The sequence below is a fragment of the Anomalospiza imberbis genome, chromosome 6 (assembly GCF_031753505.1).
Source record: "Anomalospiza imberbis isolate Cuckoo-Finch-1a 21T00152 chromosome 6, ASM3175350v1, whole genome shotgun sequence".
Taxonomy (NCBI): Eukaryota; Metazoa; Chordata; class Aves; order Passeriformes; family Viduidae; genus Anomalospiza; species Anomalospiza imberbis.
The window spans coordinates 54,697,644-54,711,449 of record NC_089686.1 but is presented as its reverse complement, the minus strand read 5'-3'; the positions used below and the strand labels follow the sequence as shown (position 1 = coordinate 54,711,449).

Sequence of the window (13,806 nt, the reverse complement as noted above, 5' to 3'; positions counted from 1 at the left end):
GCATTTACAGTTTATATTTACAGATTATATCCCCAAAGGCCTTTTATTAGGACATATAAAACAGGAAGCATAATTCTACAAACCTACACTTAAAGCCACACAAAGTTATTCCATTCATTGCCAATCTCTGGATCCGGGTTGTGGGAGCAACGGCTCTGTGCTGCCCAGTTTCATACTGGGAATTTGAACTGGGAATTTTGAACAGGGAGCAATGGCTCTGTGCTGCCCAGTTTCATACTGGGAATTTTGAACAGGGAGCAATGGCTCTGTGCTGCCCAGTTTCATACTGGGAATTTTGAACAGGGAGCAATGGCTCTGTGCTGCCCAGCTTCATACTGGGAATTTGAACTGGGAGGTTTGGGCTTTGCCAAATGCTGGTTCTGGTGCAGGAGTTTTGTGGTTGCTTCTCTTCCTTTTGCCCGTGTTTCTCTGTCTCGGAAACGGGAACGAGGACAGTCATTGTGCTGTGTTTTTTGGCAGTTGTGACAATGCAAGCCCGGGATATGTTCCCTTGTGCTTATGTTCAATTAAGTGCTTGGGGCCAGGCCAGGTTAGTGGTTGTCCAGAAGACCACAGGGGTATGGAAGTGGGATTAGTGACTCAGTAAATTCTGACTTGGTATTAAACCAAGGCCTTTCTCCTACATTTATAGTAATTTGCAAGCCTGTATATCACAGCTGGATTCAAATGGAATACAGATCCTTCCTACCTTTGTCCAATTCCACCATTTTCATAGCAAAAGGGAAGCAAAATGTGTGGGATGAAGACAGGCACAGGGAGTTTCCTAGGTCTAGGGAGGCATTTGTAGTGATGGTCCACAGGCTCCTGCCCTTTCCCTGGCTGTGTGCTCCGTGGCTTTCCCTGCTTTTTAGACTTCCAGTTGCTGCAGTGACCTCCATCCCAGGAGAAAGGGGTGGTGAGTTTTGAGAGTGCTTTATAAGTCTCTCCTGGGTTATTTTGGTACTTCACTTAAGAAATACCTGTTGACATTGAGCTACGGGAAGACTGTGAGCGTGAAGGCAACTCATTCTCTGATAACATTCCTGAAGTCCAGGAAAACTGTATTTTGTTAATTTGGAGAGAATATTGTCTCTGTGATCAGTAAGACCAAGACTGAGGGCTGTGTGACTCTGAGGTGTCCAGAAGTGTCCCCTTAGGACATCAGCTCTTTGGTGGAGAGATCCAGCATAGCACTTGCAGAGAATTTAAAAATCTCCTCCACTTGCAGCTCCTCTCTCCTCTGCTTCTCCTCCTGTTTCCAATTACAGAATTACTGTTTAATGTGGATGCAGATATAGGAAACTGTGTTTGATTTTTTTCTTACTACTGACAAACTGGGAGAGATGCCTGCCTGCTTTCTAGCAGAAGCCACGCTCTTTTCCTATATATGAGCAATTAGGTGCATTGTTCCCTGATCACAAGCCTCTCTCACCATCTATAGCATGGCTGGAGTTGATTATAGAGCTTGATGTGTTTAGATTTTGAGGGAGCTCCATCAGGGACACTTTGGTTGCTGTTTTTCGGAGGGGTTTGTTTATGTTCTGTCAAAATGATCCCATCTCATTTCATAAAATAAAGAAGGGGTTGAGCTTTCCTAGCAGCGGTAGGTCAGCAAGGAGAAAACAGAACTCCAAGAACTGGCATTAATTCCTGCTGGTGTTCCACACTGGGAACTGATTGGCAAGAGGGAACTGCGGGGCATTGTGTGCTGTGGGAGAACGGGGAAGGGAAAACAAGGAGAGCCTTGAATGCTCCTGGCCATGAAGAATGGCAGGACTTTGTGCAAGGTGACAGCCATCCTGATGTCATGGCCACGTTCCAACGTGGGAACTGCACTTGCACTTGGCTGAGCTTTCCCCCGGCTCCGCTGGAATTGGTGGGATTTGGCAACTCCAGCGCAGTCAGCTTGTCACCGTCCGCCTTCAAACTTGGGCCTTCCAGAATTTCAGTTCACAGGGATCTGCTGTCGTTCCCACCCCCCGGAATGTTTCTTGCAGAATTTATCCCAAGCCAAACATGGCAAAAGCACACTGGTGTAGGGATTTCTGCTTGGTTTCCTAATGCATTTTTCAAGCATACTCACAGCGCTCCTGGTTTCACACATGGGGCTTTTAGCAGCAATTTATAACGTATAGAGATGATTTTGAATTTTCCAAGGGCTTTCTGGTTGGTTTGGCTAAAGAGGTGCTTTTTTCCCTACTGTTCTGATTTGTTTTATGGAAGTGTTTAGGTATAAATAGCACATTATATTGTCCCATGCATTTTGCTAGGTTTATTTTTTAAAAAAGCAGTTTTTCCGTGTCAGTAGTTTATGATGGATATCCCTGTCCTAATTATATTCCTGATTCTTTGCCTAATCTGTCATGAGCAGAGCCAGTGCATTTCTGAAGTAAGGAAATCAGTACCCTGGGCAATTTCCATGAGGAATCCCAGACAGCACAATTCGAGTGCTTTCCAGCCAAGACTCCTTGGCCCTTTGCCACTTGTGAGTGGCCCCATCTTAACCTCTAGACATCATACAAGTGTTTGAAAGCCATCAAATGGATGATGAGTTAATCTCTAGGAAGCTGTCTGCCAACATCAAGGGTCCAGACTGGAGAAAACCCAGAGAAAACCATTACAACAAGGTGAAAAGGATGTCAAGTCCCTGTGAGGTGTGAAGGGACCGTGGGTAGTTGGAAAGTCAAACATTCTAATCTCAGAGCAAAATTCAAGGAAAGGTCTGCATTTGCTGTATCCTGAGAGCAAAAGAACAGAATTTGTTGCCAGCCTCTGAATTATGAGGACATTCAGAAATGGACCTGGGGTTCCTTACAGGAATTGTCCTTCTTGAGGAACTGGATTGACTGCTCAGCTTGGGGAAATCATAGAATCAGGCAGTGCTTTGGCTTGGAAGGGACTTTTAAAGACAATATAGTTCCAAACCCCCTGCCATGGGCAGAGACCTTGCCCTAGACCAGGTTGCTCCAAATCCTGTCAAACCTGGCCTTGAACACTCCCAGGGATGGGGCAGCCACAGCTTCTCTGGGAAACTGTCCCACCCTTATAGTAAAAAACTCCTTCCCAACATCCAATGTAAACCCACCCTCCTTCAGTTTAAGGCCATTGCCCTTTATGCTGTCACTCCATGCCCTTGTCCAAAGCCCCTCTCCAGCTCTCTTGGAGCCCCTAGATTCTCTTTGGACCTTTCCCCTCTCCAGGCTGAACATTCCCAGCTCTCCCAGCCTGTCTCCAGGGCAGAGGTGTTGCAGCACGTGCTGGAAGCCACACAAGAGCTTTGCCCAGCCCTGCTAAGGGGAGCCATCAAGTGTCAGCCAAAGCTCTCCGCAGAGCTGCTGCACCTCTTAAAGCAGAAAGATGTCCAGGAGTGTGAACAGAATTTTCCCTGGATCTTGCTCAGACTGGAAACATTTTCAGTTGCTATTAAAAAGCATCAGATTACGGACAACAATTTCAAACTCTTCAGGCAAGCAGAATAATTTGAGTTTAAGGAACTGCTTAACTGGAATTCACCCAGTCGTGACTGCCTTTTAAGAGCGTTGGCAGCAAGTGCTCGTGAACAGGTTTCATATTTAACTGAGGCAGAATAAATATGGCTTTATTTCCAGCTGCTGTTTCAAAAGCTATGGAAAGATCAGGAAAAAATTGTTAGCTAGCCATGCTTTAATTGAGAATCGGGCCATTCCAGTGGTGACTTGTGAGCTCCCGCTGCTCCTGAGGTTTGAGCTAAGCCACACTTGAATTCAGTCTCTCACCAGGGCTTGGATCCTGTACTTAAAATCTTAATTAAAAATACTGCCCAAGTGGTTCATTCCTGCACAGTAATTATATGTTGTTTCACATTGTTTTGTGGGAAAAACACAGTTTGGAAAAATCAGGAAGTAAAGGTGAATATCAAACTGAGAGCGTTCTGACGTGGATCAATTTATTTCAGTTGCAGTTTTGCTTATCTTGCTAGTCATGATTAAAACCAGTGTTGCCACTAATATGAAAATGCAGGAATGTGAATGCCAGACAGAAACTGCCCATGGTTTATACCATTGTAACACCTTTTGACTGAAAATTCCATGATTTGGAAAGCAGGAGAGCAAGAACCATAGTTTGGGATACAAATAATCAGCACAAGGCAGTTGCCTGTTATCACAAAAGGGGGGTTTTAATTGGTATTAAAGATTAAGTCCTGTTCCTCCTTAAGACATCACTGGGCAAAGCTTGACTGCAGATGTCCTTGCCTGAATTTCTGATCTGAGGAGCAACAATGATGCTTTTCCAACTTACTGGAGTTACTGGAAGGGGATCAGAGAGGAAATCCTGATTAGGGTGCTGTAAGTAGAATAGTTGTGGGGTACATTTCTGTTTCACTTCCCACTGCTGCAAAATCAGTGTTGAGAGGTGTGTCCTCATTCCCAGGCCTGCTTGTGCCTGTGGAGACCTGCCAGACATGGGGGAGCCTTGGAATCTTTATGTCATTCATCCCCTCTGCGATCCCAGGGAAAATCCCCGGTGGCATCACTGGGCCTTGGTACATGGCCAAAGTCTTGGTGAGTTCCTTATTCCTCTCTGGTGCCTAAAGGATGCTCCTCAGCTGTGCCAAGGCAGGTGGCAGCATAAATCTTGTCCACAGCTATCTTGGATGAGTTGTTTTTCCAAAGGTAAATAAATCCTCCCTGTTTCCACGCGTCACCTGACAAACTGTGAACTGGAAAACTGAGAAAATGTTGTTGCCTTTTGCGAGCCAAAGCGTTCTGCAAATCTTTATTTTTAATTCCTTGTTAGAAAACAGAACCAACTGAAAGGGACTGGCAGAGAAAATGTGCCCCACTTCTTTCCCTCTGCCGAGCTCAGCAGTGGAGCTGCCAGTTTCTGTTTTCGCCTCTGTAGAATTATGTGCCTCTATTTGAAAGTTTTGACAAATCGGGCTGTTTTCATTCTCCCTCTGCCATAAATTCAATCCATATGTCTCTAAAACATCCTTTCATAGCTTTGGCATGGAAAAGGAAGTGGCTTAGGCTCTGTATAGTGTATTTAAAGCAAAGCTCTTCTAGTTTGCATGCATGGCTTCTGGTAGCTCTTAAAGCCTCAACTTCCTAATTATTCAGGTTAAGAGGGCATTGGCAGAGCGTTCTGCATTAACTAACAGTGATGTACAGTGAAGAAGCACAACAGGATAAATCATTCCCTTATTCTCATCATGTCCAGGAAGTTTTTGATACAGCCCTTGGCTTTGCCACAAGCAGGATGCAAAGAGGATGTGAAAAGGGTAGGAGAGATCAATCCAGCATAAAATCTCAAAAGAAAACATCAAGACAAAGAAACAAAGGGTCTTGCACAATGAGCTGCAGGGTTTTGTTGGGCAACAATACACAGCACCTATGTGACAGGAGGTCACTGCTACGGGAGTAAAGGATCTCCGCAGCCCAGCCTGACCCAGGGCCGGGAGGTGAGGGAGGAAGGAAACGTGGGTCCAAGCTGAACTGTATTGCTGTGGATCAAAGTTAAAAATCAGAAATACAGGATGCAGCAGGCTAAGAGCACAGGCAGTCGTGGCTGCTATGAGTGGCCTTGTCTGGAATCAGGGAAAATTTGGGCCAGGAGGTGCTACTGGAATTGTGGGATGGATCTGTAATTAAAGATGGGGCAGTAGTGAGGGCACAGGAGCAATGGCTGAGTGACTACAGGTGGCTTTTTGGGTCCACCTGCCCTCCAAAAAGGGCAGGATGCAGTGGCACCACACCTACCCCAGGGTGCCATTGGACAGGGCAGGTCACTCTCCCAGCCCAGCCTCTGTCACAGACCCTGCTCCCTGCCTCACATCCACTCCAGAGGTCACATTCCCCCTTTTCTCTGTGCCACACGGAGCAATCAGTTCCTGTGTATTTGATGGAGAGGAGATGTGTGTGGTAAACACGTGTGTACAGTGTAATTACCTTCCTAATCTCTCTCTCTCACACGGGGGTCATTTACAGAGATGAAAATTCAGGCAACCTCAGAACTCCTGGGCGTTGCTTGGCACATCCAGAGGTGCGCACATGCAGAAACCACAGTCTGAGCACCTGAAACTGCAAGGCAGGTTCAAAGGCCTGGCACAGCCCCTGGTTTTGTTTGCAGGGTTGTGGGGATGAGGTGGACTCCAGGCTATATTCCACATCTCTCCAGATCAGGCCCTTCTATCTGGGGATCTGCATACAGCTGTTCAGCAGCAAGCCGGGTGTGCGTGGCCCTGTTGTTGTATAAACAAGAATAGAGACTTAACCAAAGCTTTTCATATAGTTTTATCTGGACTGCAATTTGTTTCCAGCTCTTAAAGGCTGTAGGAACATCCAACCTTACTCCCTGGAGCCTGTTTCAGCCATTCCAGCAGTGTTCACGGCGCTGTTTGATTTCCTTTGAACCGTTCAAAAATTCCCGGAGAAAGTGTGAGTTCTGTATCCCTCCAGGAGGGATTTGCTTTTCCACACAAAGTGTGGGCTGATTTGTAAGAGGTGTGCTGTGTGCTCTGTCCCAGGTGTGCTGTCCCTCCCTGCCTACTTCAGCCCCTACCACGACGGCTCGGTGTGCAGCGACGGCCGGGCTGACGCCTACGCGCAGCTGGAGCTGCGGACCCTGGAGCAGTCCCTGCTGGCCACGTGCGTCGGGAGCATCTCGGAGCTGAGTAAGTTTGGGATGTAATCCACCATGGGGCTCTTCCAGCAGAGCAGGAGAGCCCATCCCTTCACTGCTGAGGGGCAGCAAGAGTGCTGCCACTGTTGGCAGCGTGAGCAGCATTTAATGTTGGGTGAGATGTAATTGTCTGGTGGTGCTATTTATGAAAATCAGCTGGTTTCATTAGTCTGCTTAATGTCTAATATGTCTAATTCACCTGGAGAGGTGTGAGATGTGCCTCTTTTTTTTTTTTTTTTTGGTAGAGATGTTACGGCCAGCTAAAGTTGGATGCTCTTTCCTAGATGCCTCTGGAGGCTCTCCTATGCATTTGTGGAGCACAGTCAACCTCCCAAAGACAGCAAAGAGGGTTCTCTTGGTTAGTGTTTCTGCAGTGGAAATGTCTGGGATATTCAAGGAAAAGCTTTTTGATTACTTAAAAAACAAAAAGTGAAGGAAAAAGAAAATCTGAGAGCACTCTGGTAACAAAAACTTGTTCAACCCCCTTTTTTTTTAAAAGCTGACCAAATGAAATGTTCCATTCCTAGAGTACTCACAAAGCCCCTTTAAAGTAAACAAAAATGATTTGGGTTTTCCTGGTCTACTTTCCCCCTTGCAACGTTTCTGCTGGCATCACTTTCTTAGCCTGCACCATCTGAATGCTAATGAATGCCAGGGCCAGTAAGGAGTTTGTGTGTTTCACCATTTATTTTGCAACCTGCCTTAGTCTGAGGTTTTCAAATTCCTTCAACACACCTCTATTTATCCTGGAACACAAGAGATCATTTGTAGTGAGGGCCTGAGATTGAATACAGCTTCCTCTCTCCCTCTTCCCCCATCCCTGCCTGGCCAACTTGGTCAGTACATCCAGTGAATGGCTCTCCTGATACAGTTGCCTTTTTTTTTTTTTTTAATTTTTTTTTAAACGTTGCTGCCCATTGCCAGAAAAATAGAGTGAGTGTGCAAAGGAGAAGGAACGTTATTCTGAGCTGAAAATTTGAATTCCAGATGCGTTTCTGCTATAAACTGTGCAGACTTCTGTGTTAGCACCAGCGCTGGAGGATCCGTGATGCTCTCATAAAACGTGCGGATCCTGGAGCTACTGAAGTGGAAAGCCAGAGTTGTTAGAAGGATTTTTTTATTATTCTGAAGTGGGTCCTTAAAGCTGAATGTGCTGTACAACAAAGGAGTGGCAGGGCTTTAGACTGCAAGCTGAGATGTTTAATACCCCATTGGTCTGAACCACTAAAAATGTCATGTTTAGACATACAGTAGCTTTGTGGGGCTTTCTCCTGTGTAACAGCAGAACCCCAGGGTTTCTGACTTACAAATTTAGTGTATTGCTTTTAGATATAAATGAGCAAATAATAACTTCCCAAGAATTTCAGAGGGAGGTGTTGCTAAGGCATATGTGGCACCACTGAACTCAGGTTGCTTTCCCAGGAGCCAGCTTTGTGATGGGGCGACTATTTCGGTTCCATCCTTTCCCAGTATTGTAGTTTTGGACACAATAGAGCATGTTTCCTGTGAGAGTTTGAGGGGATTGTGAAGCATAAAGCAGCAGAGATTCTCCTAAGGAAAAAACAGATCCTAGCTAAGTATAGTAATAATTCAACTCACTGGTTGGTAGTCACACTACTCAAAGATGAAGCTTTTAAAGCTTTTTGGAGTTTGGAATGCACCACAACACAAGGAGATTAAACAGAGCTGTGCCTAAAGTAAGCTTGTTGCAAAAAGACCAGCTTTGGGGTCATTGCTCTGGGAACTTTTTAAAAATCTGCAGTCCTAAAATTCTGAGTGCAACTGTGTGATGCAGGTCACCTTCGTCACGGCCTCCTAAGGTCCACCGTGCTCCGACACAGAGGCAGCTTGGCTCCAGTTCAAAAACCAAGAGGAATGAGAAGCCCAGAGACCTCCTGGACTGAGCTTCTTATAATGCTGAGGGACAGATTTCTGTCACAGCTTGAGACAGCCAGCATGATAAAAGATTGGCTTATTAATAAGAGAGTCAGGTCTTGCTGTTCTGGAGAAACCTGAAGCTGGAGTGAGAATGGGAGCAGCAGACTCCTCAAAGAAGGGATTTCTGTCTTGAACATAATGTCACTAATTTGTCTCAAGTGCCTGGGCAGGAGGGTAGAACAACATGACCCAGTTGGAAGAAATGGGAGCAACCTCCAAAAAAAAGAGAGTGAAGTATTGGTGCTACTGACTTCGCCTTGTGAAACAGTTGCTCCCAGGTTGGGCAGAGGACATTTTACAAAGACATCAGTAGTTTTTGTAGGCTGGCAATAAAATTTGGTATTTTTGGGTGGAAAGAGGAGAACACCAGCAGTAAACCAGCAAACTCACTGTAAAGAATGCGTGGTAACTGAGAGGTGTTGCACTTCATGTTTTCTAACTGATAACTTGGTATTTGAAAGAAAGCGCTGCCGAGTGGCAGCTTGAGGGACAGGACACCCTCTGCATTTGTGGAGGAGGTTCTGTGCACACAGCAAACATTCCTCTGAGCTGTGAGAGCTTTGATATGTTCAAGCAGCATGATTAAAAGTACTGTGGGTGACTGATAAAGAGATGATTTTGTGTTTTCTCCCTGTGTGTGCGCGCAGGCGATTTGGTCCTGCGAGCCATGCACCACATGCAGTGCCTGAACACCGTCCGGCCCGGCATGAGCCCTGTGCGGCAGACCCGGCAGCAGCAGCCCATCTCCTGGTCCCCTGATGCCCTCCACACCCTCTACTACTTCCTACGCTGTCCCCAGATGGAGTCCATGGAGAATCCCAACCTGGACCCTCCGAGGATGACGCTGAGCAATGAGCGGTAGGTCGGTGAGCCGGGAGCGGGCACGGAGCAGGCTGAAAGGGCTCCTTCTGTTGGATTTCCAGGGCAGGTTTGTGGGATGCTACCTAGGAGGCATCAGTTATTCCTGCGGCCGGGCCAGATTGGGTTGTCAGCCCTGCCAAGTTTGCGAAGCCTTGGAATGGGAGCTGGAAAGTGAGCTGGTTTTTCGTGCGGTCTTTCCGAGCAAGGCACAAGGCTGTGTGCTGCCAACAGGGCTTGTCTGGAGACCTTGCCAAAAGTACATGTGGTTGCCTAAAGCAGGAAAGGCCTTCCCAAAGAAAATGTTACCTCCTGAATGGTGCCAATTAACAATTGTCATCGTTCTGGGGAAAAGCAATGCCGTTTGCTGCGGGGAGGGTTCAGGGGATTTATGAACAGGGGATTTATAAACATCCTACTTGAGGATTACTTCAGTTGGTGCTGTGTGTCTGGAGTAGAAAGAAATTTCTACAGGAAGCCAGGAGCTAACCAGGGAAGGCAGTGGGTCTTCCTGCTTTCTGCCAGCTCCGTGACCAACTCGCAAAGTAGGGCCATTATTAGAGCAGTCAGAAATTTTCCAGAGGGATGTTTTTTCTCTTGGAAGCCTCCCTGCTTTCCTTCCTGCCCAGCCCCTTGGCCAGCTGCCTGACAGGCTGGTGGCACAGGAGAGCTGAGGAGCCCTCAGAGCTGAGTTCCTGGACAGGTCAGGCAGCTCCTGCTCCCCAGTTGCATTCTGCAGGGAGACCTAGGCCACTCCAGAGTTGTTTCCCTACTTCCAAGTGCACATCCAAGTTTCTGTTCATTTCAGAAATCTTTTCAGAAATGGGACGTTCTGTTTTCTGGTTACCCATTATTTATTCTAGCTTGCTTTTTTGATGTCTTTTTGGCCTGTTGGACATCAGGCTGAGGGAAGGCTCTATCCTGGCCCTTCCCAAAAGCAGCCTGTGGTTGGGAAGTTTCCCGGTGTATTGATGTGCTGAGGCCATACTCATAAAACAAAAATGCAGAATGCTTGTTGGACAGGTGAGCAAGGAAAGGAGAACATCTCAGCAGTTTTGTAAGTAACATGGTTTCTTCTTCCCACCTTGGGCTTTACTGTACTCAGCCCCGGCTTCTGAAATCTGTATGAAATTGTAGTAACACACAAATAATTAATTACAGAAGTAAAAAAAGGTTGCCTTTCTGTTTGATCCTCCCCTGAAATCGTTTCAAACAGAGCAGAACTCTCCAAAAAGAGGGAAGAGATGTACAGATATGAAGAATCAGGAGGAATTAAGTTGAATAAAATAGGAGAAGCATGGCTGCACACCTCAGCCTGCTGGTGGCTCAGTTTTTTGTGCTCACTAACCTTAATCTAGGTTACCCCTACCTAGTGCAAGGCTGTTTATTTTGCACACGGTGCAAAAAAAAAGTTTTCATGAGGCCAGGTTGTGTAAAGTTGTGCCACTGGTTCCCACAGTGGTACAGCTGAGGCTGCTGAACAGCTCGTATCAGAAATGTAGATTAGGCTTTCTGGTTTGTGCTCTTTTCAGCGTTCTCAGTGTAATAATGTTACTGCAGCTATTTGTTTTGTACACTGGGGATAATAAATGAGAAAAGTCAGGAGAGCAGTTGCAGTTATCTCTCCAATTGCTCCCAAACAATGCTCTTCACATGGTTCACCGGAGTTTTTTTGGAGGCTGCAGCTCTGCTCTGTTTTGAAATCCGCACTAGATCCTACAACAGCTGGGGTAAGGGAAATTTCTGCCATTTTTTCTGAACAGTACTTAACTGTAAAGGAAATTAAAGAGGATATATTAAAATGGATATTATTAAAAACTGACATGAAGAAAAAAAAAAAAAAAAGAAAACAACCTGAGCACTTAAAGGACTGGCTTTGAAAAATTTATGGAAGCTGGAAATGAAATGAATACTGCCCATCTAACCCTACATTCCATCTGCAGGATGTGTTTGTGGCTCGCTGTCCTGGGCTCTGGGAACATATCTAGCACAGGCAGGGGGATGGATCCTGCTGGCAGCACTTTGCAGAGGAGGCGCTTTGCTCTCTCCTGGCTGAGGAGGAGAAGCAGCCGAGGCCGCGTGCGAGATGCCGGACTCGTGGCGTGAGAGACGAGGGCTCTGATTCACCTGATGTGACTTGGCACGGCTGTGCAGCCCAGTTCTTTTATTCTTCCCTGAGCTGTGCTAAATCAGCTGCAAACTGGGCACGGCTCTTTTGTGTGTCTGTGCTCACTCTCTGGAATACACGTGTTCAGTGCTCTGCGGTCCCAGCTCGCTTTCTGCTGGAAAAATCCCAGTCTCGAGCAGGGACAGTAACGCTGACCTGTTCTGCCTTTGCTCGTGCTTCAGTCCCCACCCTCCCACCTAAATCTGTACATCCATTGATCTGAAATTCAGCAAAGACGGGGATGGCTCTTAGAGCTGCAAGCTTTGTAAGACCTGATTTTAGGGAAGATCCATGAGACACGCTGATTCAGTGGAAGGAGCTCCAGTTGTTCATCAGACCTGACAATCTGCTGTTCATTTTGGCTTTCTGTGTGTCACACTGTGATGCAGAATGCTGTGAAAATCATAACACTGCAGGGTCTGGAAGGTCTTCACTTCAATATGAAGGCAAGCCTAGGATTCAGTTCTGAAACCATGCCTAATGGAGGCTGTCATGTGTCATGAAGGGCTTTTGAAAGCCTGGCTGAGCTTCTGCACTTACCCTGCAGCAAGCTGCGGAGGGTATGAAAACAGACTCACTTGCAGATTTGAGGCACCCCGGTGAACAGAGCCAGTTTCAACCCACACAAGTGGGTTTTTATCCATGCTAAACACCTTGGCAAAAGACAGGAGGTGAGGAAGCTGGAGAGGGCTGCAGCAGTGGGGTGGATGGAGTCATCTGCACAGCTCTCTGGAGTATGTGGATGGTTTGGGATACCCAACAGGCTGAAACTCTGCAGAGTGTGTGGGTTGGTGATGTCTGCTTCTGGCACCTTCAGGTGAAGGTGTTGAAGCAGGAGGAGGAGAGGAGGCAGAATTAGAAAGCACTCAGGTATCTTAGGCAAAACATGAAGCATTTCCAAAGTGAATGCAGCTGCTTGCTGTGCAACCAAGCCATGGCCCACTTAGAACCCCAGAATGACCTTGTTTGCTGCACAGACAGTAAACCATCTGCTGTTTGGGGTCAAACAGGACACCTGAGGAAGCATTTTGCAAACACAGAGTGCCACTTGTGCAATATTTTGGCAAGGGAATTAGACCCTGAGGTGAGCACGAGCTCAGTGAGGATACACCTGAGTGCCCAGAGGCTCGGAGCTTTTCCGTGTCAGCAGAGTTCTGTCTGTGCTGCTGCTGCAAAAAAGGCCTCTGCTGGGCAGTAAGATACTTTTATTTTCTCTGAGATCCTAGTCTGTGTTGTGTCAGGGGTCAAACTATGTGGTTTTGGACCAGACACGTGGCATATCTGCTTTCTTCACTCTGTTCCTGCTCTGGGATTTCTCCCATTGCTTATGTCAGGCAGGCTGAGCTTGGGAACACTCCTGCAACAGTGAGCTCATGTCCCAGAGCATGTTTGCTGGGATTGTTTGGGATACTGTGACTTGAGAAGAGCCATTCAAAGGTAAATGAAGTTCCTTTCTCCTTTTACACTTTTCCCCAAGTGGGATATAAAGCTTTTGTTTTATTTTTAATGGTGTGTCAAGGCAGGAATGCTCTCGCAGTGATGCTTATCTTGGGGAGTATTTGTCAGCTCCCACAGAGCCCAAATCGAGGTCAATATTTAGGCTCATTTTACTGCTGAATGGACTGCTCTGCCCTCGGTTAATTACTTGGCCAGCATAGTGGTCCAACCTTGAAGTTGGGAATGGACACCACTGACTGCCCTCATCCTGTCTCTTTTTGGTTATCACCTGCCTGCAGCACTTATTGTTGGAAAGTCAGCATGATCTAATACCTAAGAACCTTGCAAAAAAGTTGGATCCTGATTCCTTGTGTAGCTGATTATCTGTGGGTTTGGGTAGGCTGGGCTTCTCCCCCTTTCAGCTGCCCCATTAAAAAAAACTCTAAATTTTTGCCTGTTGCTGGTACTGTTGGTCTGTAGGACATTGTGGAGGTAATTCCTGGCTTGTCCATCAGTGCCTGTCGATCCAGCCATGTCAGGCCTTTCCAGGCTGTCCATGCTGCAGCAGTGCCAAGTTTTACATGTTGTCTGAATTTGCTGGTGCATTATTTTATCCCAAACATCAGGGAGTGAGTATAAAACAATTTACATCTGCAGAAGCCCACAGACTGCACCCATCTTGAGCCTGTCAGTGGAAATCCAGCAAAACGCTGGGGAAATTCCAGAGCTGATGGAGGATTTGTCAG

At 46.6% G+C, this 13,806-nt stretch overlaps 1 protein-coding gene across 2 annotated transcripts in view; it reads left to right on the top strand.

Annotated features, from left to right (window-relative positions):
• Nucleotides 1-13,806, top strand: part of ABTB2 (ankyrin repeat and BTB domain containing 2) — a 121,771-nt gene that overhangs the window by 75,636 nt on the left and 32,329 nt on the right. For both annotated transcript variants that reach the window (XM_068194282.1, XM_068194281.1), the window contains exons 2-3: nucleotides 6,506-6,652; nucleotides 9,246-9,456. In XM_068194282.1, coding sequence (XP_068050383.1) covers nucleotides 6,506-6,652; nucleotides 9,246-9,456 — 358 coding nt within the window. The remainder of the gene's footprint in view (nucleotides 1-6,505; nucleotides 6,653-9,245; nucleotides 9,457-13,806) is intronic.